Source organism: Naegleria lovaniensis (genome assembly GCF_003324165.1).
Source record: "Naegleria lovaniensis strain ATCC 30569 chromosome Unknown tig005, whole genome shotgun sequence".
NCBI lineage: Eukaryota > Heterolobosea > Eutetramitea > Acrasida > Naegleriidae > Naegleria > Naegleria lovaniensis.
Window position 1 is genome coordinate 494,434 of NW_025407827.1, and position 22,861 is coordinate 517,294.

The 22,861-nt window shown below is 36.9% G+C and overlaps 13 protein-coding genes across 13 annotated transcripts; 5 read left to right on the forward strand and 8 right to left on the reverse strand.

Moving 5' to 3' along the window:
• Positions 1-94: 94 nt before the first annotated feature.
• Positions 95-2,650, reverse strand: C9374_012592 (uncharacterized protein; the record flags this gene model as incomplete). Its single annotated transcript, XM_044688375.1, has 1 exon — positions 95-2,650. The coding sequence occupies one exon, from the start codon at positions 2,648-2,650 to the stop codon at positions 95-97; it is 2,556 nt and encodes an 851-aa protein (XP_044554234.1).
• A 1,014-nt stretch (positions 2,651-3,664) lies between these two features.
• Positions 3,665-5,418, forward strand: C9374_012593 (uncharacterized protein; the record flags this gene model as incomplete). Its single annotated transcript, XM_044688376.1, has 3 exons — positions 3,665-3,959; positions 4,023-4,220; positions 4,325-5,418. 3 exons carry the CDS (start codon positions 3,665-3,667, stop codon positions 5,416-5,418), a joined length of 1,587 nt encoding a protein of 528 aa, XP_044554235.1.
• A 64-nt stretch (positions 5,419-5,482) lies between these two features.
• Positions 5,483-6,046, reverse strand: C9374_012594 (uncharacterized protein; the record flags this gene model as incomplete). The annotated part of the gene is made up of 1 exon (XM_044688377.1): positions 5,483-6,046. The coding sequence occupies one exon, from the start codon at positions 6,044-6,046 to the stop codon at positions 5,483-5,485; it is 564 nt and encodes a 187-aa protein (XP_044554236.1).
• Positions 6,047-6,073: 27 nt separating this feature from the next.
• C9374_012595 (uncharacterized protein) lies at positions 6,074-7,090 on the reverse strand (the record flags this gene model as incomplete). Its single annotated transcript, XM_044688378.1, has 1 exon — positions 6,074-7,090. The coding sequence occupies one exon, from the start codon at positions 7,088-7,090 to the stop codon at positions 6,074-6,076; it is 1,017 nt and encodes a 338-aa protein (XP_044554237.1).
• Positions 7,091-7,139: 49 nt separating this feature from the next.
• On the reverse strand, positions 7,140-9,837 carry C9374_012596 (uncharacterized protein; the record flags this gene model as incomplete). Its single annotated transcript, XM_044688379.1, has 3 exons — positions 7,140-9,485; positions 9,592-9,671; positions 9,738-9,837. 3 exons carry the CDS (start codon positions 9,835-9,837, stop codon positions 7,140-7,142), a joined length of 2,526 nt encoding a protein of 841 aa, XP_044554238.1.
• A 180-nt stretch (positions 9,838-10,017) lies between these two features.
• Positions 10,018-11,484, forward strand: C9374_012597 (uncharacterized protein; the record flags this gene model as incomplete). Its single annotated transcript, XM_044688380.1, has 1 exon — positions 10,018-11,484. One exon carries the CDS (start codon positions 10,018-10,020, stop codon positions 11,482-11,484), a length of 1,467 nt encoding a protein of 488 aa, XP_044554239.1.
• Positions 11,485-11,888: 404 nt separating this feature from the next.
• On the forward strand, positions 11,889-12,281 carry C9374_012598 (uncharacterized protein; the record flags this gene model as incomplete). Its single annotated transcript, XM_044688383.1, has 1 exon — positions 11,889-12,281. The coding sequence occupies one exon, from the start codon at positions 11,889-11,891 to the stop codon at positions 12,279-12,281; it is 393 nt and encodes a 130-aa protein (XP_044554240.1).
• Positions 12,282-12,859: 578 nt separating this feature from the next.
• C9374_012599 (uncharacterized protein) lies at positions 12,860-14,347 on the forward strand (the record flags this gene model as incomplete). The annotated part of the gene is made up of 2 exons (XM_044688384.1): positions 12,860-13,354; positions 13,478-14,347. The coding sequence occupies 2 exons, from the start codon at positions 12,860-12,862 to the stop codon at positions 14,345-14,347; spliced, it is 1,365 nt and encodes a 454-aa protein (XP_044554241.1).
• A 94-nt stretch (positions 14,348-14,441) lies between these two features.
• On the reverse strand, positions 14,442-16,778 carry C9374_012600 (uncharacterized protein; the record flags this gene model as incomplete). The annotated part of the gene is made up of 1 exon (XM_044688385.1): positions 14,442-16,778. One exon carries the CDS (start codon positions 16,776-16,778, stop codon positions 14,442-14,444), a length of 2,337 nt encoding a protein of 778 aa, XP_044554242.1.
• Positions 16,779-16,809: 31 nt separating this feature from the next.
• Positions 16,810-18,588, reverse strand: C9374_012601 (uncharacterized protein; the record flags this gene model as incomplete). The annotated part of the gene is made up of 1 exon (XM_044688386.1): positions 16,810-18,588. The coding sequence occupies one exon, from the start codon at positions 18,586-18,588 to the stop codon at positions 16,810-16,812; it is 1,779 nt and encodes a 592-aa protein (XP_044554243.1).
• A 181-nt stretch (positions 18,589-18,769) lies between these two features.
• On the forward strand, positions 18,770-20,538 carry C9374_012602 (uncharacterized protein; the record flags this gene model as incomplete). The annotated part of the gene is made up of 2 exons (XM_044688387.1): positions 18,770-18,937; positions 19,003-20,538. The coding sequence occupies 2 exons, from the start codon at positions 18,770-18,772 to the stop codon at positions 20,536-20,538; spliced, it is 1,704 nt and encodes a 567-aa protein (XP_044554244.1).
• Positions 20,539-20,561: 23 nt separating this feature from the next.
• On the reverse strand, positions 20,562-21,206 carry C9374_012603 (uncharacterized protein; the record flags this gene model as incomplete). Its single annotated transcript, XM_044688388.1, has 1 exon — positions 20,562-21,206. One exon carries the CDS (start codon positions 21,204-21,206, stop codon positions 20,562-20,564), a length of 645 nt encoding a protein of 214 aa, XP_044554245.1.
• Positions 21,207-21,279: 73 nt separating this feature from the next.
• C9374_012604 (uncharacterized protein) lies at positions 21,280-22,812 on the reverse strand (the record flags this gene model as incomplete). Its single annotated transcript, XM_044688389.1, has 6 exons — positions 21,280-21,315; positions 21,402-21,855; positions 21,906-21,966; positions 22,034-22,138; positions 22,228-22,718; positions 22,793-22,812. The coding sequence occupies 6 exons, from the start codon at positions 22,810-22,812 to the stop codon at positions 21,280-21,282; spliced, it is 1,167 nt and encodes a 388-aa protein (XP_044554246.1).
• Between the last annotated feature and the right edge of the window lie 49 nt (positions 22,813-22,861).

The window sequence follows — 22,861 nt, forward strand, 5'->3', positions numbered from 1 at the left end:
TACATAATTAATTACATATCACAAATACAATATTTAACTGACAATATTTTGTCATAAGGCGAAAATGATTTTGTTGTGTGATGATGATTATTCTCTATTCTAATACTTGAACCACAGATTGATCCACTTTTGAATAATACTTTTCTGCTTTGTCTTGAGTGGTTAATCTATTGAAAAGATTTTTCAAATATTGAGATACAACATCATTGGGGTTCTTTTCGATAAATCTCTCTAATTGAACCACACTATTTGACCAAATATTCTCAAATACAGCTGGAGTGGTGGCATGAGATTTGAAAATTTCAAACATGGTATGAAAGTCCTTGTAATTATTATTTTCATTTTGTGCCTTCATCATGGTGACAAGAAATCGTGACTTGATAGTACAACGTGAACCGACAGTCGAATAATAACATACCTGTAACTCATAGAGCCATTCATCATTCTCTACCTTGTTTTCTTTCACTAGGTGATACACATTTGTGATAATTGGAATTTGATTGGAATGAGCGGCGTGATGGATGTACTTTTCTAAAAGCATTCGATCCACAGGTCTAGTAACAAAACTCTGTTCGCCCTCTTTCTGTGTATTCTCATCCATCAAAATGCTCACTTTCAAATGATTTGCCATGAAACACAATTGCTTGGCAATTTCACAAACCTGAGAAATACATGAAAAAAATCTCAAGCTATTACTTCCTAAATTTCCAACAAACGAGGAGCTCGTGGATACTCCAATACAAAACACAATGGGTTGTATCTTTTGTTGTAGTATGGAAGAGTTGGCAATTTCAAGTCCTTTAGCAATTTTTAAGGCACATTCTTGAGCTAAAAGACTCACTCGTTTGCCATGTCTCTTTTTACTCTCAAGGACAATCTTAAATTCTGCATTGGTTATGATTTGGAGATTACCTTGATAGATTTTAGAGATGGAACTGATAGCAGTGATAATTTTTGGAAAAGTATGACTGATATCATCTTGAGAATATTGTAGTAAATAGTCAGGTAAGGTAATGTAGATGAGACTGCATTCCTTTTGAGTGAGACCCATTTTGAAAACACCTTTGGCAAGATCATCACTCATTTTCGAGGAATGTTTGGCATCTGAAGATGATCCCATACTTATTCTATGAGCAGAAGAAGAATGGTTGTGATCATGGTCTTGTTTTTTCTCTGTCAATGGGGAATCCTCTCTTGGTGAATCACTCGAACTTGAATTTAAACTTTGTAATTGTAAAAAGACATTCTCTGGAACAAAGGATTTGATTTCTTTCAACCATTCGACAGTGTTTTCTAAATTATTGTAGATTTGACTAATCTCAGAGAATATGGAATGAGTGAATTTGACCTTCTCCAAATCCATGACCTTAATTAATTCAAATTGCTGTTTCAAAAACGAGATGGGTGTTGTAATGATATGACTCAAAAAGAGACCAAAACCAACACTCAACAAGGTAATGATGAAAACTGCACAAACAGAAACAACAACACTGATGGTGGTCGTGAGAGTCACATCTTCTTCATAGACCACAATATACAACTTCCAATTAAGGTTATCCATTTGAAATTTCCTAGTTTTGACCACGTACGAAACTCCCATGCTTGACATTCTCACTTTCTCTGGTAATTGGTCTGTATTTGGATATTGGGAATAGATTTGTTTCATGAGCGCACCTGCATTTCGATCCGTAAGATCAAAAATACTCAATGTATTCTTTAAATCAGCAGTGGTGGTGTTAATACTTCCTGCAATAGTCACTGTACTATTATATTCGGTCAATAGAACATAACCTCTCTGAAACACTTGAATTTGAGATAAAAAATTAGACAACAGATACAGTGGAACTGCACAACGACACAATCCCTGTACTGGACCAGGCTGTTGTGGTGATTGTTTGAATTTCACGGGATCATACAACATGGATCCATAGGGAAGAGCTAGGCTTCCATTGATAATATAATAGATGCTTCCAAAGGCTCCCTTAGTTTTTGCCAAGTTGGCTGCCTTGATCGTCGAGTTATAAAAGCCTTGCTGAATGACCTGAGCTGGTGTTGTATCTACCGTGTAATTATAAGCTAAGACAGTACCATCTCCGCTCACTTTGTCTCTAATGATACCAGGAAATTTAGGAGGCTGATACGTATAGAATAGAGAACCCAACACTTCAATCACAGAATATCTTTCGGAAGGAGTAGCGAAAAAGTAACCAGTTTGGATAGCAGAGTTGTTGTATTGACGAAAGATGTAATCTCTCATTTGAGGCTTGTCAATCAAACCGTAATTGTACACATCTGCTCCAACATTACTTGCTAGCCTAAGTTTCTCTAACAGTTGAGTGATGAAGATGATAATTTTGTCCTCAACATTGTTAATGACTTTGGAAAGGAGCTCATCATTCGAGGTGTACAACCCAATGAACACTGACATGTACACAGAAATAGAGCATACAAGTATAAGGGAAATGAAGGCAATGATCACAAATACTCTTAGAGAGATGCATCCATCCAACTTTCTCTTTTGGAATGCATTGACGTGCAGTTGTTGGTCATTGGCTTGTTCTGGCATGAGAATTGAATTCATCTCTTGCATCTCAGATCTATTGGAATGGTCCTCTTGCTTTGCTTGAATATGGGGATGGATTTTAGTCATTCTGTATTGTTGATGGTTTAGATGGTTTTTTTGTTGTGTCTTTCAAACTGGTGGACACAATGTAATTTTCTCTTCGCTGATGAACCAATTAAAACAGAGAGATGACACTGTCATTGCCACAACTAACTGTACCCGAAATCAAACAAGGAAACTGGTTTGTTCGGCATACGAAAGAAAACCCAAGGGGTAATCAAGAAAGAGATTGCCGGTAGAGATACAGTGAACGCAACATGTACGACTTGATAGCTGCAGAAACCAAGGCGGGAGAGTTACAATTGTTGTAATTATGGTACATAAAAGGCTAATAACAAAAATGCATTGGTAGAACGCTATTATCTCCCTCCAAACTAATTACTCGTTCCCAAGAGTGGCTTTTCTGTTTTCTTTAAATAATGTTGTGGGGGAAGCACCCTCACATTTGATGCTCCTTTCAAAGATAAATTAAGGCATTCTTTTGAAACAATCTTCCCCAAGAATGAAACACTTAATTATTTCCAGAAGTTACAGTTCTGTTAAATCATTCAAAAACGGGCTTTTAATTCATATTCCTCGAGTATATAGTTTAGATGTTGTAATGAAATGAGTTGCCGAGAGAGCCAATTCGCGTTCTCATTGAATTTCGTTTTACTCGAAAAGACTCCAACCTACACCTCGCCTCATCTTACCAATTGCTTTTATTAATTGAACAATAGCGTTTACCAACATCCCTTGGGACAACGTCCTGGTGCTGCTCAGATGCTGCAGATTCTCAATTGAGATGGATCACAAAAGGGTCGTCATCCGTGAGTCATGGCTTGGGCATACAAACCAAAAAAATATTCTCTTCTAATTCTTCTGCTTCTTCGGCAGTCGTTTGTTGCACACACCAGTAACCAGACACTGCTTCTTCTACCTGGGTCATCATCACTGTTCTAACCAAATATTAGTGGCTACTTCTACACGTACCATTACTTTCAAATATTGTATTATCCTATCCAGCCAATCAAACCAATTGTATAACAAGAACATCACAGAATGAGCGCGGAAAGTAACTCAAACCTTCATTCTAGGAAAGTGTTTTTGGATGATGATATTAAAGGCATCAATTTTAATGAAAGAGTGATGAAAGATGTTCCTGCACCCGTGTGGAACTATATTCCAGCAAATGAACTGTTTGATACAGACGGACTTCCAAACATACAAAATCTCAAGAAGCACTTATTGAGAGAAGGAAGAGTAAATCCAAAGGATGGTATGAGACTCATCAACAAGGCCGCTGAAATTTTGAGAGATGAGCCTAACTTGCTTCAGCTACAAGATCCAATCACAGGTTAGTTTTTGTTATTTATTGCGTTAGTGATCATCATGGTTATTTTTCATTACTCTACCACAGTGTGCGGAGATGTTCATGGACAGTACTATGACTTGGTAAAATTATTCGAAATTGGTGGAGATCCTTCCAGCGATGTAAAGTACTTGTTCTTGGGAGACTACGTCGACAGAGGATATTTTGGAACTGAGGTTTGCTTCTTGTTGCTGTCCTACAAGATCAGATATCCAAATTCGTTCTTTATGCTCAGAGGTAATCACGGTACGTATTTGAAAGGATTCAAACTCATCACGATTTATTATTATTGCTTCCTCAATTCTTCTATGAATCATTTTACCCTCACTGAATTGCTTCAAAATTAATAGAGTGTCGCCATTTATCTGCATATTTCAACTTTAAACAAGAGTGCTTATTCAAGTACAACGAAGAGGTATATGACTGCTTTATGCAATGTTTTGATTGCTTGCCTTTGGGAGCTTTGTTGAACGGAAGATTTTTGTGTGTTCATGGAGGTCTTTCTCCTGATATCAAGACATTGGATGATATTAATGATATTGATAGATTCCGAGAACCTCCAAGCAACGGCCCAATGTGTGACCTTTTGTGGTCCGACCCAATGGATGATGAGGAAGAAGAAATCAACCCCGATAGCGAATTTGTGAATAACGAATTGAGAGGTTGCTCCTATGTTTTCAGCTTTGAAGCTGTCAACTCGTTCTTGAAAGACAATAACTTGCTCTCCGTGATTAGAGCTCACGAAGCTCAAGATGAAGGTTATCGTCTTTATAAGAAGGGTCCTTCTACTGGTTTTCCAACAGTCATCTGCATCTTCTCTGCTCCAAACTATTGCGATGTTTATAACAACAAGGGAGCCATCATTAGATTCCAAAATAACTTGATGAATATTAGACAATTCAATTGTTCTGCTCACCCATACTTCTTACCAAACTTTATGAACACATTCAATTGGTCTTTACCATTCGTTGTTGAGAAGGTTATGGACATGTTCAACGTAATTTTGAATTTATGTGATGAACAAGAGGATGCTGCTAGTGATGATGAAGAGCCATTGTCTGGACAATCAAGCATCACTCCCGAAAGAGCTGATCTTATCAAAACTAAGATTAGAAGTGTTGGTCGTCTTTGTAGAATGTACACCACACTGAGAGAGGAACATGAATCCATAGTCATGCTCAAAGGCTTAGCTGGAGGTGTTTTGCCAAGAGGTTTGCTTTCACAAGGACCAAACGCCATCCGAAATGCCATCATTGACTTTGAGACGGCTAGAAAACTTGACGAGGTCAATGAAAAGATGCCACTCCAATACAAGAGAGAAAGAGAAACCAATCCTCCAAGAAAACTCAAGAGAACCGAATCAGAAATTGTCAGAGATCTCTCATCGCCCCTTAAGAAGCCAGAGATTAAGGTTGAGGATGAAAAAATGGATTGCAAAAACTAAAATTATTCGAACAAGCTTTGAGTCGAACAATAAACAAGAGATTAACATTTATTTTGTTTGATGATTATTCTTGTTCCAACTCGATCAAGACACCTCCACAATCTTTTGGATGAAGAAAAACGACAGGCTTGCCGTGCGCTCCAATCTTTGGTTCCTTATCTAAACTACGGATTCCCTTTCCAACAACATCAGCTAGAGCTTTCTTAATGTCAGCAACTTCGATGCAAACGTGGTGCATGCCACCGGATGGGTTTTTGGCAAGAAAACCGGCAATGGGCGACTTTTCTCCGAACGGATACAACAATTCGAATTTTGTGTTGTCCAACTCCACAAAAACTACCGTAACTCCATGCTCTGGAAGAGTTTGAGGTTCACTCACTTTCTTTGCTTGAAGAACGTCTCTATAGAACGCTGCAGCTTTCTCAAGATCGGGAACAGCAATTGCAACATGATTTAATTTTCCTAATTGTAACTTGTCAACAATGGTCGATGTTGAATATTCTCTCCTGATGAACGAGGTTGCCACAGATCCTCCAAATTGGAAAATTGTGCTGCCTCTCTGGTGAACTGAGTTGATGAATGGTTGGCGGAGTGAAGCAATACTTCTCTTGATGTGATGTGAAAGCATTTTTTAAAATGAATTTAATTGATTCTGTTAATAATATACATTCGAGTTATATCGACCATAATATCTTGGGCTTTCCAGTCTATCTACACTCGAGTAAAGATTCGAATAGCTTGAAGACTTGGCTGTTGATAACGATGGCTTATTGGTATCATCCATTTGCTTTGCAGTTTTAAGATCTGATTGAAGTCTTCTATTCTCAGATTCCAATCCTTGAATTTTCAATTTGGTTTCATGCTGAAGGAAAGAAAGCTGTTTTTCTGCATCTTCAAATTTAATCTTAAAGGATAATGTTTTTTCTTGTTCTTTTTTGATGGCTTGTCTTAGTTGCCGAATTTCTTCTTGATAATTATTTTCAAGAGTTTGTATTTCCTCTCTGTTATCAGCTAATAACTTTTCTTTCTCTTTTCTTGTTTGTACTAACAGCTTTTGATACTTTTCATTGTTTTGGTGAATGATTTTCTCTAACGAGATAATTTGTTTTTCTAATTCTGCTTTTTCCCTTTCAATATTTTTCAAATTTCGCTGATATTGCGTATTTGAAAATTGAATTTTGTCCATGCTCTTTTCCATGTCTTTCAATTGGGTTTGAAGTGCTTGTTTTTCTTTTTCCAATCTAGATCTCGTTAGTTGTTCTTGATGAAATTCCATAGACTTTCGTAAAGTTAGAAAGTAGGATGACCCTTCCGAATGTGGTGTTGATGTTGTGTTGTGTGGTTCCGATAATGAAGGAGATGGAAATGAGGTAGTAGTAGTAATACTCGATTTCAGTTGAGCAATCTTGTTTTCATATCCATCAATAATTGTACAAATTTTAGCCTTTGACTCTACGATTTCATTCTGTAATTTCTCTATCAGAGGAACAAAATAGCAGGAAAGTTGACTGTCGATGGAATCAGCCAAACTAGATGGATGGTCATCTTTGATGGTTGATGCCGAAATGTGTTGATGATCTATGGCATCATCTTCAGTAATATTCACTAGATCGTCATGGTCGTGATGATCCGATATGTGCACACTCGAGTTTTGCGTTTTCGTATTTTTCATTTTTAATAACTTTACAGAGAGATGTGTTCGCCTACAACAACGACATCATTTACTGCTGTTGTTCATTGTTGCTCTCTGGGATGGCAATGACAGTTTCGGGTAAGGATGGTGTACTTGCGGGTGAAGGTTCCACTTTTCTAGCGGATGACAGTGACGATTGTTGGATGTGAGCATTGTTTCTAAGGAAATTCTTAATATCATTCTCATTGGCCCTGATCGATATGGATTCAAATTTACAGTTGTCTTGAGTCATACTCACGAAGGAGTTCGAATTAGCACTCGAGTGCTTTCTAAGTTCAGCAGATCGAATTCTACTCTTTGGTATTTTTGTGTCTAATTGTGAAGACTCTGATTTCAAATTCAAAACTTCAAGGGTGTGACTTAGTGTCGTTTCATTTTCTTCTGGAGGTGATATTTGTATGGCAGTTATGCCAGGAGGAGCCAAGTGATTGTTGTTTTCATATGGAACTGGCTTTTCTTTGAAAGAGCTTTTGACTGAATAAGTGGTCGTGGAGGATCCAGGTCTAGATTTTAGAAGCTTCTTGTGACTCATGCTACGGTAAATTGGATTATTACTGTAGAGATCTTCATCATCAGAGTCGTCTGAAAAGTCTTTGGTTGGAAAGTCGTCAAATGTAAATCCATCATCTTCATAAACGTCTTCCTCTTCGTCTTCTCCCTTTTTTCTGCTATACTCGTGTGGAGTTCTGGGTGTTATTCCAATGGACATTTGAGAAACTGATTCTAGTTCCTCAGCGTTATCATTTACAATAAATGGATGTTCTAAAAGCTGTTTGGCAGTGGCTCGTTTTGAAGGATCTCTTTGTAAACAGTATCGAATAAAGTCCTTTGCAACTTGAGAAGAGTTTGCAGGTATTTCTACAGAATCATTCTCAGTGGTCATTATATAATGCATTAATTGAATAGGATGTACGGGTTGTTCAAATTTTGAAAGTACATGATACCACGGAGGATTTTGAGAAAACATTTCACAAACAGTACATCCAAAAGACCAAATGTCTGCTGCTTGAGTATAGGTCCTGTCACGTATTACTTCAGGTGCAATATAATTAGGGGTTCCAGCGATCACAAAGTTTCCACTGTTAGATGGAGCGGAGGAATCATCGGCCATCGCCAAAGAGCTAAGCTTCTTAGAACATCCAAAATCTGTCAAATAGACGTTACTTCTCTCATCTACAAGAATATTTCCACTCTTAATATCACAATGTACAATTCCATTTTCATGTAAATAGCTCAATCCCTCTAAAATTTGTTTGCAATACTTTCTTATTAAATTTTCTGGGAGAGAAAATTCTAGCAATAATGTTTCCATGGATCCACCAGGTATGTAGTCTAAAAATATGTTTAGATGTTTGTTTGACACAAAACTTCCTAAATATCGTACAATATGAGGATGATCAAATTGTGACATAAGCTCGACCTCTTCCATGATCTTTTTAACCTCTTCTCTGTTCGTCTTGCCTTTGATTTCAATTTCTTTAATAGCCATCATTTGTCCAGTTTCAGAGTTGATGCCGAGAAATACTTTGCCATTGGCGCCTGCTCCAATCATATTTCCCTTGATCCAAGTTTTGATTTTTGTTCGTTTTGTTGGGAAAACCTTTGTAGTAGTAAGAGGGCTTGAAGGTAACCCATCAGTGCTTGCTCTCGAAGGAACAACATCCTCAATGATTAATTTGGGTTTTTTGTATACGCTAGCTCCACTAGAATTTTGAAAACTTTGAAATCTCTCTAAACTACTTTCTACAAAATGATCTAAATCCGTCTGAGTTCTTATAGATATAAGTTCTTTATCTTCATCATCCACATATTTGATGCTGATTTTCTCGTTAAAATTATTTTTTGGTGGAAAATTATTGTAATGACTTGAAATTATTTCATAAAGATCATCCATAGTCATTGATAAAAATATAGAGATAATCGTTGTCTCTTGCTTGTATGAAAGTTTCACTTTGAGTTTCTTGTTAGGAGAAATGCTTGGTAGTGATGATGATTTTGGAATTGTTGTTGTTGAATTAGACTTTCTTGCAGAATTGGGCTGTTTGCCAATAGGAGAACTTGATGGGTTATCAAAACTCTTCATGAGATTTTCTTGTGCTGCCTGTACTTGATCATCTCCACTTTTTATGAGATGAAATTTGTAAGAAGGTTTTTGCCAAAATCTTGCCCTATTGACAAGTCTAAGCTCTACATTGGCTGGTGATTGTTCCTCAGTGATGTTAAAAGTACTATCAAATGCTCCTTTTTGTCCTCTACCGTACAAAGTTCCTTCAGCAGAGAATATTTCCGAGCCCTTGCTTGTGACTTTGAATGTGAATTGAAATTTGGCGTTTCCTGCTGATTCGATGGAGATGTGATATTCTCCAGAAGATAGCTATTTGGAATATATTAAAATTCAAATGATCATCGCATTGAAATAATTAACGGATCATCCAAAACACTTGTTAATCCTCTGTCCATCACACCACCAATAAACTTACTTCATTCTGAATTACTCTCTCCTTCTCCGGTAAACTGTCCTCCTCTTGTAATTCGAACCGAGAGGAACCCTTCACCATTGCTGAACACCAAAATCATCAAAATCCATCATCGATATTAAAACACATCACAACAATAATAAACTCACTTTTGAAAGAAGCAATATCTTCCAAAGCACTCTCCGCAAAGCTGGTAATGAAGGGATTCGTAGATCGCTTCGTTGGTCCCGAAGTATTCGTTGAGAACATTTTTTGTTGTTGATGTTCAATCCTCGAACTTAATAATTGTTGCATCTTGATTATCAAGAACTGATATCTAGTGATTCACAAGTGGACTTGATACAATTGAGGTGATTACATGACGTTAGAAAGAGTTTTCTACTATTTCCTTCTATTTACATTCCACAAAGCCAATTAAAAAATAATAACATGATGGCCACGAACACCTCATCAGGCAGTGATCCATCCAATGATAAGGGCAGCAGTAGCACGAACGTTCATCAGCTCACGCATCAAGGCTCTGCTTCATCACTAAAATCAACATCATCATCCTCTTCACTTTCTGCAACAAACTCACCGGTAGCAACTTCACCCAAAAACCCTTCTCTTCCTTCAAATAGTACCATAACAACACTTTTGAGTAAAAGCGGAGCAACAACATTCTATGATTGGTTCAACCATAATTTAACGACTCCGATCACTGATAACATTAAAACAGCCAAGTCATTTGTATCTTCTTCTTGGAAAGGAGTCATGTCAATCACGAACAATGTAAAAGAGAGCGTTAATATTCGCCGAGTTTTGGAAGATTTTGTGCAGGTGGGAACAAACAGCAGACATTCTTCACCTGCAAGAAACGAATCAACAACTGCACCTCACCGAGATCATGATCAACAGTCATTTCAAATTCAAATATCATTAACTAACCTGATTGACAATGTAGACACACTCTCTCCTTTGTTTTATAATGATGAATTCGTTTCCTTTGATGCATATCAAGAGTTTTTATTGGACTATTCCAAAAGGTTGAATAATTTCATGACGAATTATTTCAAAATACAGGACAACATCGGCATCAACTCTAAAAAGTTGCTCGAATTGTATGATATGTGTATTCTAATAACGAAAGAAAATTCTCAAACAAACAAGAACAAGAAGTATGCTAACGACATTGATAAATGTATACAAAAATGGCTATTTGAGATTATTGCGGTAGATGGAACGTTTAACATTCATCAGTACAAGGATCGACAATTGTACAAAAAGTTGAAACTATTTCAAAATATACTAGAACCTAAAAATTTGGGACTGCCAGATGATTTTTACAAAAACTCTGAAGCATGGAATGAATGTGTACATTTATTGAGAAAAATTGGTCAATATAAAACACCATATGGAAAAAAGATTATTATTGAGCGAATTTTTAGGGGAATTTCAGAAGTGTGCTCGAAGATTGACAAGGCATTCTCTTCTGATCACCTTCTGAGCTGTACTATTTATTTAATATTGAAGGCCTGTCCTCATAATTTGCATAGTGATATGTGGTTTCTCGTTACTTTTTGTTTAGATGGTATTTATGAACACGAAGGAAATGAGATATTTGGCTTTTTATTAACAAACACGTATTGTGCTTTGGAATTTTGGGATAATGTCCCATCCTTCAATGAGGATGGTCCAACAGGGTTTGTAAATATTGAAAAGAAAGACTCACTGTCTGCATGCTCTTCTGGTAGCCAAGGATCGACCTCTTCCGCCTCTACAGATGAAGAAATTGTTTTTGAAAAATTTAGAGTTGATGATGAGGAAGAAAGAGCCAAATTCAAGAAGGCGTTCAAAATGGCTCGAAGAAGAACGTACATCTTTGAGCAAATGATAATCGACAATTTTCATCAATAATTGACCTTTTTGTGAAATTTAAACTTGGTTGTATGAAGCAACTTGTTGGAAATGAGATTTTTCTCCAACCTTTACCCAAAAGTGAACCTATCAAACTGAGAGACGTTCATACATATTCATTCTCCATTTATAGACCTGTGAATGAGGAGGTTTTACCATTAAACAAACCTTGGTCCAACACGACATGCCCATCTTATATCAACCGGCTCCAATCCATGGCAAGATTGACAAATTTCCTAAATTCCATTCCTCATAAATTCGCGAAAATGCAAAACTGCCATTGGAAACTTTTTCAGTTTTAATCCTACAAAAAAAAACCAACCTCATAGGCTAAATCTCTCTCACCACTCCTCTTCTATTCACCTCCTCCTCTTATTTGTATTAATCTTTTCATAACCTCCAAGATGTATTCCAATTCATTATTCCCATTATCTCGCAATGTTCTCAAGCACCAACCGTTGATTCACTTTGAACTGATGGTGCAACATTCACGATACTCGTCCTCACGCTGGTATTCAACCATTTTCTCAAGAGATCTCAAGAAACGATCATCCACGACCACCCATGGTAGTCATTCTTCTTCGTCTTCTGTTACAACAACAAAGAATGGACCTTTCCATCAACACAACAACTCTGCAAAGACTTCTCATCATCCCATGCATTCGTCCACTCTTATTGCGCATCATGGATCCTTAACGTCGGTTGAGCATTCCATGGTCTCTGGAATGACATCCACAGCTTCCTATGGCCACATATTTGCAAGGGATTTAAGAAGAAAGGAAAAGAAAACTCACTAATGATTGGGATAGTACTATCGTAGAAGCTTGTAGCAAGATATTTCCTTGTATTTGTAAATGAATCAAAGTGGTTGATTCTCTGTCTGTTTCAGTGTTGTCAATAAACCTTATCATTCAAGTTGTTAAGCAACTTTTTAAGACGCAAGTATTGGCCCCGTTGGTTTTTATGAGTTTTCAGTTGTTGACTCGAACTCTGTCAACGTATGTTACCGTTACACCCAGTGAATGTTTAAATTAAGAGATACTTGTATTGTGGCAACAACAGTTCTACAAGGACATCCCTTTTTCTTCTTTCCATACACTTTTCACCTGGTTTCCATTTTCGGAACAATTCAATCAAAATGTTTAACATTTTTGAAAGAAAAAAAAGCAACAAAAAAATTCCGTCAAGTGAGAGACGACTCGCGAGTGAAAGAGTTTTCAAAATACAAGGAATTTCGAAAAGGCCACATTACAAACACTATCAGTAGTAATAGTGGCTCTCTTTTTGTGCTTTTTTTCTTGGAATGTAAACATTCTCAACATTCGGAAATTCATTTCGAATTCAATAATAACCATTCACTCCAAATTATTTCAAAATGACGACAAGTAACAACAACAACAACAACCCGAATTCTTCTCCTACTACCATTGTACCAACGAATCATCCTTCTCATCCAAATGTTTCTTCGTCTTCTTCACAACCAACAATGAATCATTCCATTCATTCATCAACTGGTCCGAAATCACAAACACCTCACAAATCTCATCATCCTCATACCCATCATCATACCTTCCTTCCTCCTCATTCCTACATGATCCAACAACAAGAACCAACCTCACTCAAAGATAAAACCTTACTTGAAAAAAAACAAGTGAAAAGATTGAGATGGATTGATTTCATTAGTGGATCTTTGGCTGCCATTGTTTCAGATACATTATTACAACCTTTGGATACAGTGAAAACAAGACAGCAATTTGTGGGAGAGGTAGTAGCAGGTCAAACATCTCATCGATTTGTGTATAAAAATGTTTTTGATGCATTTTGGACAATTGCAAGACAAGAAGGAGTGAGAGGATTATTTAGAGGATGGGTATGTTGTAGTATAATTCATTTTTAATTCATTTTTAATTCATTATTGCATGATTGTTACAATTATTGTTTCACAACATATCACACTCGGTGATTGTTACAAAAATTATGTTCACACCATTAGGTACCTACCATGTTTGGAAGTTTACCAGCTGGTGCCATCTACTTTGGAACTTATGAATCCATGAAACGTTTCTCAATGCAACATTCTGAATATTTGAGAGAACACAAACACTTTGCATACATGCTTAGTGGCAGTATTGCAGAATTTATGGGAAGTTTAGTCTTTGTTCCATCAGAATTGATTAAATGTCGTTTCCAAACCAATACTTTACCTCAATCTCAATTAGAACAAGCAACTTGGAAAACTTTTTATCAAGTTGCAAAAGTGGAAGGAGTGACAGGATTATTTCGAGGTTACTCTGCAACGATGGTGAGAGATATTCCGTACAGCATGACACAATTTTTACTCTATGAATTGTTAAAAAAGGCAGTTCTGAAACGGAAAAAACAAGCCATGAAACAATCAGAAATAATACAAACCCAAAATGGAGGAGAATATTTGTTAAAAACAATTCCTACAAAAGTTAAATTAAGCGTGATGGAATCCATACTTGTTGGAGGAACAGCAGGCGGTGTTGCTGCATGTTTAAGCAATCCTATTGATGTCGTCAAAACTCGACTTCAAACTTCAATGTCATTCCGGGGTGGATTTTTAAGTATGTTCCGACATGTCATGCAACAAGAAGGATGGAGAGGATTTTTCAAAGGTGTGACACCGAGAGTGATGTGGGTGACATTTTCTACTGCTATTATGTTCTCAGTGTTTGAATTTGTGTCTCATGCCTTAACAGAACGATTTGTCGATGAAGATAACGTGACTGAGGAAGATTCAAAGAGTGATGACAGTACCAAAGAGAAACGAGGATTTTCGTCAAGTCGAGTACTGATGGAAAATGTGAATGCCGCTTCTTCGAACGATTCCTTGAAATAAGAATGTCTAGTTTCATTGAACTAGGGTTTATGCTTGACTTGATTATTAAAATGCTTTTATGTTTTAAGCCATCCTGTTACAGATAGGACCATAATTACTCCAAAATAGTTGGAGGTACGTAACATCCTTCATAGCATTCGTCAAATCTTACTCGATACAACTGTTCAAAATCGAGCTTGTTGGAAATGAAAACAAATCCATTCACTCGGCAGGCCTCCATCACCAATTCAGGATCATGAGTTAAATGTTCAGTAGCAAATTGCAAAGCTGAGCCATCTTGCTGGATAGCTGCTAACACCACTTCTCTATCGTGATTAAAACACGAATCTGACAGTAGAAGACCTTGACGTTTCACAGCCTCTAACACTAATGCTCGACTCGGATGAAACAGCTTTCTAATAACAGCAGGATTGGACTCGACAGCTTTCATGAGTATTTTCTCGTCATGCCGAATCTGCCAATTCAAAGAGTCATAAACAGTTCTATCTTGTTGCATGGCTTCCAAAGCAATATCGACATTATACTTACATGCTTTACCAGCATGTTCAAATGCCTTACCGTTTTGTTTCACTGCTTCCATGACAATAGATATGGTATCTCGTAATTTTGGTGAAGCAAATTGCAAACTATTGCCGTCGTTTTTAACAGCTTCCAACACCATGTCATATGATTTTTTGAAAAGTGCTGGTAAGTGTTTGAGAGCAGATCCATTGTTTTTGACAGCTATCATGGCGAATTCCTGGTTATTCTGTAAGCTGTTGGAGGCGTATTCGATGGCATTTCCATCAACAGAAATTGCCTTCAAGACAACATCCTTATCTCTTCCAAGCTTTTTAGAAGCATATTTAAGGGCGCAACCGTTTGTGGATACGGCTGTCATGACCACTTCCTTATCATCTGTTAAATCTTTAGAGGCATATTCAATGGCTCCTCCAAAAGTTGAGACAGCTTTCAGTACAACCTCTCGATCTTGTCTCAATCTTTGAGAAGCATATTTAAGTACATCTCCAAACGCGCTCACAGCAACCATGACAATTTCCTTATCATCTCTCAATTCTTCACTTGCAAACTCCAAGGCATTCGCTCGCTGTTGGATGGCTTGCAGCACTATTGTTCGATCGTTCTTGAGTCTGTCCGATGCAAATTTTAGAGCATGGCCATGTTGTGTAATGGCTGTCCTCACCACTTCTTCATCATCTTGTAGTTGTTCAGAGGCAAAGCATAGAGCAACTCCATTTTGCGTGACAGCTTTCATTACAATTTCTTTGCAATTTCTCAAATCCTCGCTCGCATACTCTAAGGCATTACCATATCGATTTAATGCTAGTAATACAAACTCTCGGTCATTTTTCAATATTGGAGGAGCATGATCGAGCACATATCGATCAATGTGTATCATTTGTGTGAGAATATGTCTAATATTGGGCAACTTGTTTGATTCAATTCCAAGAGTAGAAGAATATTGTTTGATATGCTTATAAATTTGTCTGGGTCCAAGTTGCAAAGGGTACTTTTCGCAAAGTTTGTACAAGGCTTTAAAACAAATACTGCTGTTAAATCTAAGTGAATGCGAGGCATAATCGATTGCTTCTGGATTTTGTTCAATGGCTGTCAATACTACTTGTTCGTCCTTTTTTAACTCTTCTGAAGCGAATTGAAGTGCTAGGCCATTGTTCGAAACGGCTTCTAACACAATAGGTTTTAGCTGTTTCATCTCACTGTATGCAAATTCTAAAGCAAGACCATTTGTTTTCACAGCGGCTAACACAATCTCATAGTCGTTAAAGAACTGCTCATAGGCAAACTCTAATGCACTTCCATCAATCATTACAGCTTTTAACACTAAATCTCGATTTGTTATATACTTAGAAGGGATATATTTAAACCCCTTGTTCTCAATGACAATTGAAATCATGTCCATGTCATGGTGTAAGTGATTTGAGGCAAATTTAAACGCCTGTGGATTTTGTTTCACTGCTTCCATAACGAATTCTTTGTTTTGTGTGAATTCTTCTGGTGCATGACGTAGTACCAGTCCATTCCGATGAATAGCTTCTCTCCAAAATTCATGACTTTTTTTCAATTCTGATGATGCAAACAATACAGCCTTTTCATGTTGTGTAACAGCTTCCATGATCAGCTTCAGATCGTGGATCAATAACCTACACACAAAATCTGCCTTTGAGGAACTCAAAAAGGTTGTTCTATCTTTCATGAACTCGATCGGCATAAATTTTCGAGATGCCACCTGTTTGATGAATGAATCTCGTGCTTCCAACCATTTTAGAAATCCCACCGTTTGTGTTCGGAATTTTCTTCGTAATAATTGTTGCATGTTTCTAGATTCTGTATGTTGATCGTCACTATCGGATGAAGTGTTTGTGCAAAAGTTAACCAGCTCAACTACAGCACGATCCCGACCATACAACATTTTTTAAACACTCAAGAATTGGAAGTCAAAGCTATTGATCTCTGGCATTTCGAAATGCTCCCAATAAATGACTTTGCTCACTTGTTAAATTGTCAATTCTGGTTTGCCTCGATGGTTTCATTGTGGAGAAAACTTCTTTTGCATAGCCTGTGTGTAAAAGACCAGCTTCTTGCAACAGTAGTTGGAGCTTAAACTTTTTGTCTCTCATTAAATCCTCATTGGTGTATCCATAGATCTTGGCACTAGAAAATTGCTCCGTTTCTTCTTCGTCTTTTTGTTTGTTGAGTAAGCTTTGAGTAGGTTGAGTCAGTCTCTTTGCGTCTGTTTCGATATCAAGCAATCTTAACTCCTCATAAACGCCCTGAATAAGGTTATTCAGATATTGTTCTCTCTTTTTTTCTTCTTCTTGTCGTTGTATAATCATTGCCTTTCGTTGTTCAATCTTTTCAATATCTTTGTTTTTTCTAAAGTCCACTCTGTCCTTGTTTCGTTTCTGCATAATGCGATACTGTTCTTGTAGTGCATCTTCTTCTCTTTTTCTTTCTTCTTCTTGTTTGCGTACCGCCTCTTCTTTTTCAGCAAAATACTGTGATAATTGTTGTCTTAAAAGGTCTCTTCTTTTTGTTTCTTTTTGCCTATCCAGCTCTTCTTCTCTCTTTCGTTGTTTCTCTTCCTGTGCAAGCCTTTCAATATCTTGCTTCATTTTCTCTTCGTTGATAGCTGTTTGCTCCTGCAACAGCTTCCGCGTTTTCTCTGCTAATTGCGAAAATTGCTGCTTCTCCTCTTCTTCACGACTTTTGGCTTGCATGATAGAAAGGTGGATGGATATTGCTTCTACTGCAAAATTTTCTAATTTCTTCAGCTCATTCAATAATTTCGCCTTATTTTCTTTCATCTTTTGAATCTCGATCAAATGAATAGTTTTGTACCACTTATCATGTTCTTTCAACTCTGATTCGGTTTTATATGGAAGAACCAACTTTAAAGCTTCGTAATATGAGCGTGCTTTTTCAATAGTCATACCAGGAGTGTTGTATTGTTTGAACACCGTTTTAAATCTTTGATGATCGTCCTTGTTCCATTTATGACTGCTTGGGATTAATTTTCCTTTTCGATATTCTTCAATAATAAGCTGTAATTTAAGCTTTAGCTCTTTCAACAGTTGATCTAACACTGGATCAATATGATTATATTTAGAATTACCACTTGCTCGCGTTAAATAATTCTGTATCACATCTTCCATAGAAAATGTATTGTTATCAATAGTTTCATCAACGGTAAGAGGATTTAGTTTTTCAAAATCTTTGTACAGATCCATTATTTCATGTTCTACTGATGTTATTGATTGTGACGTTTCCAAAATTCTTTCTTTCAAGAAATGGTAAGTACAGTCTTTAACACTTTTTAGAGGACTATTGATGCATTCCTGTAATTGTCGAAACAAGTTGTTCCTATATTCGCTTCGTTCGATTTGACACTCTCTATCTTCCTCAAGATCTTTCTCTAGATCTAGTTGAATTTTTCTAAGGCGCTTCCACTCATTAGCCCATTCTATGTTTTGTGTTTGAGTCTTTATCTGTTTTCGTTTTGAAGAAACCTTATGATTAAGTAGAGAACATTTTTCTTTGAGAGCCTTGCTATCATCCTTGTACTTTTCCAATAATTCTTTTTGAGATTCGGTCTGACTACAGAAATGAGACTTCATCATGGCTGTATTTAGACCTCTTGTAAATGGAATGTTTGAAAGGGTACCAAGTTCTGAAGTTTTCTTTGAGATACCTCTTAAACTATCGGAACGAGGACGGGCCATAACTGACGATTTCTGCTGCAAATTTGCTCCAGCAGAGCGAATAGATACTCTTTCTCTTGTCATCATCATGGATCTAACAATCGTGTTCCAAGACAGGATGCTCGCAAGAAATCTTCAAAATTTTTTCTGGTTTGGCGCCACTTTGATACAATTTTTGGCACAGTTCGAAAAAATTGTCATCATGTTCAAGAGACCTCTCACAGGCAAAGTTCGAGGTGCTTCGGCACAAACCAAAAGCAAATCATCGTCTTCTTCTGGATCTGGATCAAAGAAGACGGAACAAGCGGAAATTGACATTATTAGTATGATTCAAGAACGGGATTTTGCGGGAGCCATCGCTGTGTTAGAGGTTTGTATTTTGAGTCTCGGATCGCATATTACACTAACGTACCGATTATCATTTCTACTTCATAGTTTTTTAAGGGACTCGGAAAGGAACATCCAAGATTGAGGCCAACACTTCCATGGTTGGCGTATTGCTGTTATCATTTAGGTGAATATACAAAAGCAATTGAGTATCTTGAGGAGCTCTATTCTAAATCCAAAGACTCTTATATATTCCTACAACTTGCATGTTGCTATTACTTCTTAGGAGAATATGAAGTTGCTTATGAGCATGTGATGAAAGGACCCGATTGCCCATTCCAAAATCGAATTCTTTTCCACATTGCCGACAAGCTACAAAAGGAGGATATTGTAAACCAATGTCACAAAAAGTTAAGTGATAACAACATTGAAGATCAGCTGAGTTTGGCTGCAATGCATTTCTCCAGAAATCAAATTCAGCCTGCAGTCAATATTTACAAAAACTTGCTGTTAGAAGATAGTTCCTTTGAAGCGCTTCATATATATGTCGCTCTTTGTTATTTTAAATTGGATTTCTTTGATATTTCATTAGAAGTGCTCAACAGTTATCTTCAAAAACATCCGAATAGCCCAACAGCTCTAAACTTGAAAGCATGCAACATATTTAAAACTTACTCAGGGAAAAAAGCAGAAGCGGTTCTTCAGCCAATTGTGGAACTTCAACAAACATCACACACAGCAGAGAACTACCTAATCAAACATAATATGGTCGTGTTTAGGAATGGAGAAAATGCATTACAAGTTCTTCCGCCTCTGCTTGAAGTGCTTCCAGAAGCGAGACTCAACCTAGTTATTTATCACTTGAAAAATGGAGATGTTGACGAAGCATATGAACTCATTAAGGATCTAGAACCAGTCAAAGCAAGCGAATATATCCTCAAAGGGGTGGTAAATGCTTGTAAAGGACAGCTTCATGATACCAGGGAGCATTTGAAAAATGCAGAACATTACTTCCAACTGGTAGGAACATCTGATACTGAATGTGACACGATTCCTGGTAGACAATGTATGGCATCATGCTTTTTCCTTACCAAAAGATTCAGTGACGTTATTGTATATCTCCAATCCATAGAAAATTTCTTCCAAAATGATGATGACTTCAATTGGAATTATGGTATTGCTCATGCATATGTTGGAAACTATAAGGATGCTGAAAAAATATTATTGGCCGTCCAAGATGAAAGCTACAGAAGAGACTATGTGTACAATAGTTGGCTAGCTAGGTGCTACATTATGAACGGAAAACCAGAGCTTGCTTGGGAGTTATACCTTAAAATGGAAACCTCCATTGATGCAATGAATTTGCTTCAACTCATCGCCAATGATTGTTATAAGATTGGATCTTTCTATTACGCTGCAAAAGCGTTTGATGTTTTGGAGAGGTTGGACTCAAATTCTGAATTTTGGGAAGGTAAGCGAGGAGCATGCATTGGTGTGTTCCAACAAATTGTTATTGGTAAGGAACCAAGTGAAACTCTGCGCGATATTGTACACATGCTCAAGAACTCAAATAGAGAAGAAAAGAATATCATTCTCCAAATCATTGCAAAATGGGCCCACGAAAATAACCTAATTTCGAATTAAAATACAGCATGTATATATATTAGTTAAAGAGAATTACTTGTCCATAACTTATCTAATGGTTCATGTTTCACTCGCTCAATAACTTGTTCGGAAAGTAGCGCAATTTCTTTGGAAATTTCTTCAATGCTCTTGGAAGCGTCAATGATCTTGACTTTTTTATCGTTTTCAAAAAGTGCTTCGAATTGGTCTTTCACTAATTGTTGGAATTTTTCCTTCTCATATCTTTCCATACCATATTCTTTTCGCGATGAAGCTACACTGGCATCCACTTGAAGATAAATGACTAGATCTGGTTCTATGAGACCAACGTCAGGAGCTTTACACCAATTTCTGTCCATTCCTTTCGCAGCGCTATAGGCCACACCGCTGTAAGCATATCGACCACACACAATATGCTCTCCTGCGAGCAATGTTTTCTCAACCCATGCCATCTTGTCCCATCTATTGGCAGAGAATAGCAAATGGATGGCGTTGTCATTCATGTTGTTTTTGTTTCGCAAGTATGCATCACATAATTTTCCAATATCGGTGGAACGATCGGGAAAGGCTGTTTCATGAACTTGAGAATATTTACTTTTCAAAAAATTTAAAAGTAAATTTGTTTGTGTGGTCTTTCCACATCGGTCTAGTCCTTCAAAGACAATAAAAGCTCCTCGTGTTTGTGCCATGTTAGTGTTAAATTTTTTTCAATAAAATTCAAATTTCTAACGGATAAGTCAAAGGCGCAACGCTCCTCAAAATTTATTCCTGCATGAACCGCTTGAATTCGTTTTCCATCTGGTGTTGAATGATGATGGAAATGTTGTAAGGTTAAAATATTAAAAATTGGAAATTACTTTGTTACAACAATGAAAATTACTTACATCGATAGCATCAGATCTAAACACCTGTTGAGGATGATCAAAACTTCCTGACGAAGAAGAGTGCTTTCGTTTGGAACTGTCAATAGTTTGCAATGATGGGAACGATGGCATATTCTCTTTTGTTTGAGGAAGAGGAGCTTCTTTGAAAAAGGAATGTGACAACGCCTCCTTTGCTGTAATTCTCTTATCTGGATCAAAGCATAGTAACCTGTTTAACAGATCACATCCAGAGTCTGATAATTGAAATTGAGTCTTGAGACGCTTAATTAATGAGGGCCTTCCCTTAATGTTATCTATTTGCCACTTAAATTTTTTAATAGCTGGCAATTGTGTAAATCCAGGATATTCTTGTTCAGTTGGCTTTCCTAGTATCTCAAAAATCTTTTTGACTTGATCAATTTCATCCTTTCCTGTAAATAAAATCTCTCCTGTGATAATTTCATAAAATATACATCTAATAGTCATGTGTAAAAAGCTACAACGCTCCATTTTAACTGAACATACCCAACGCTCCACATGTCAATTGGAGTGGAATATTTCTTTGCTCCAAGTAATAGCTCAGGTGCTTAATAATTAATGTAACAGTTTCAACATTTCAAATCAAAACATTAGTACCTAATGTAAGCACTCACCTCTATACCAAAGGGTGACCACAACTGGTGTGTAATTATCTCTAATAGGCGATCCATATTTTCTTGTCAAGCCATAATCGCAAATTTTTAAGCATCCTTGATTATCTAGCTCGTTAGTATTTCCAGAGTTGAAATTAAATTGATAATTAATAATAATTAATAATTTTAAATAATATAATATAATAAATATGTACCTAGCAAAATATTGGAAGATTTTAAGTCTCTATGAATTAGCCAACAATCTTCATGCATATATTGCAACCCAGAAAGGAGTTGAATCATTAATCTTTTTCCTTCACTGACGCTAAAACGATATCTTTCCATAACATCCTTTAGAGTGTGATCCATATAATCCATCACAATAAATATTTTGTTGAGATCTGATCCACAAACTACCTCTCGTGCACACACTAAATTTTCATGTCTCATCTGAAGTAAAGTGTTCATTTCACGAAGAGCAGTCAAAGGAAATCCCTCCTTAGAAGTAAAATCCTTCATCAATTTAATACGTTTTAGTGCAACAATTTCTCCTGTAGTTTTACATTTTCCTCTGCTGACCACTCCAAATGTTCCACTTCCGATATTATTCAAAAACTCGTAATTTTCAACACTAGAGCATGCCGAAAATCCAGTAATTTGTTCAATGTCAAATTCTTCGTCATTTCCATCGGAAGGAGCAGTATTACTGTACGATGATGTATCATTATTAATAAAATCACTGTTCTGGTTGTTTTCTTCCGTATGATCTACATTGATTACTTCTGATGCTCCTCCTGCATTATCACTCTTTTCATCATCACTTTTATATCCCTCCGAAATGCTCCCAAG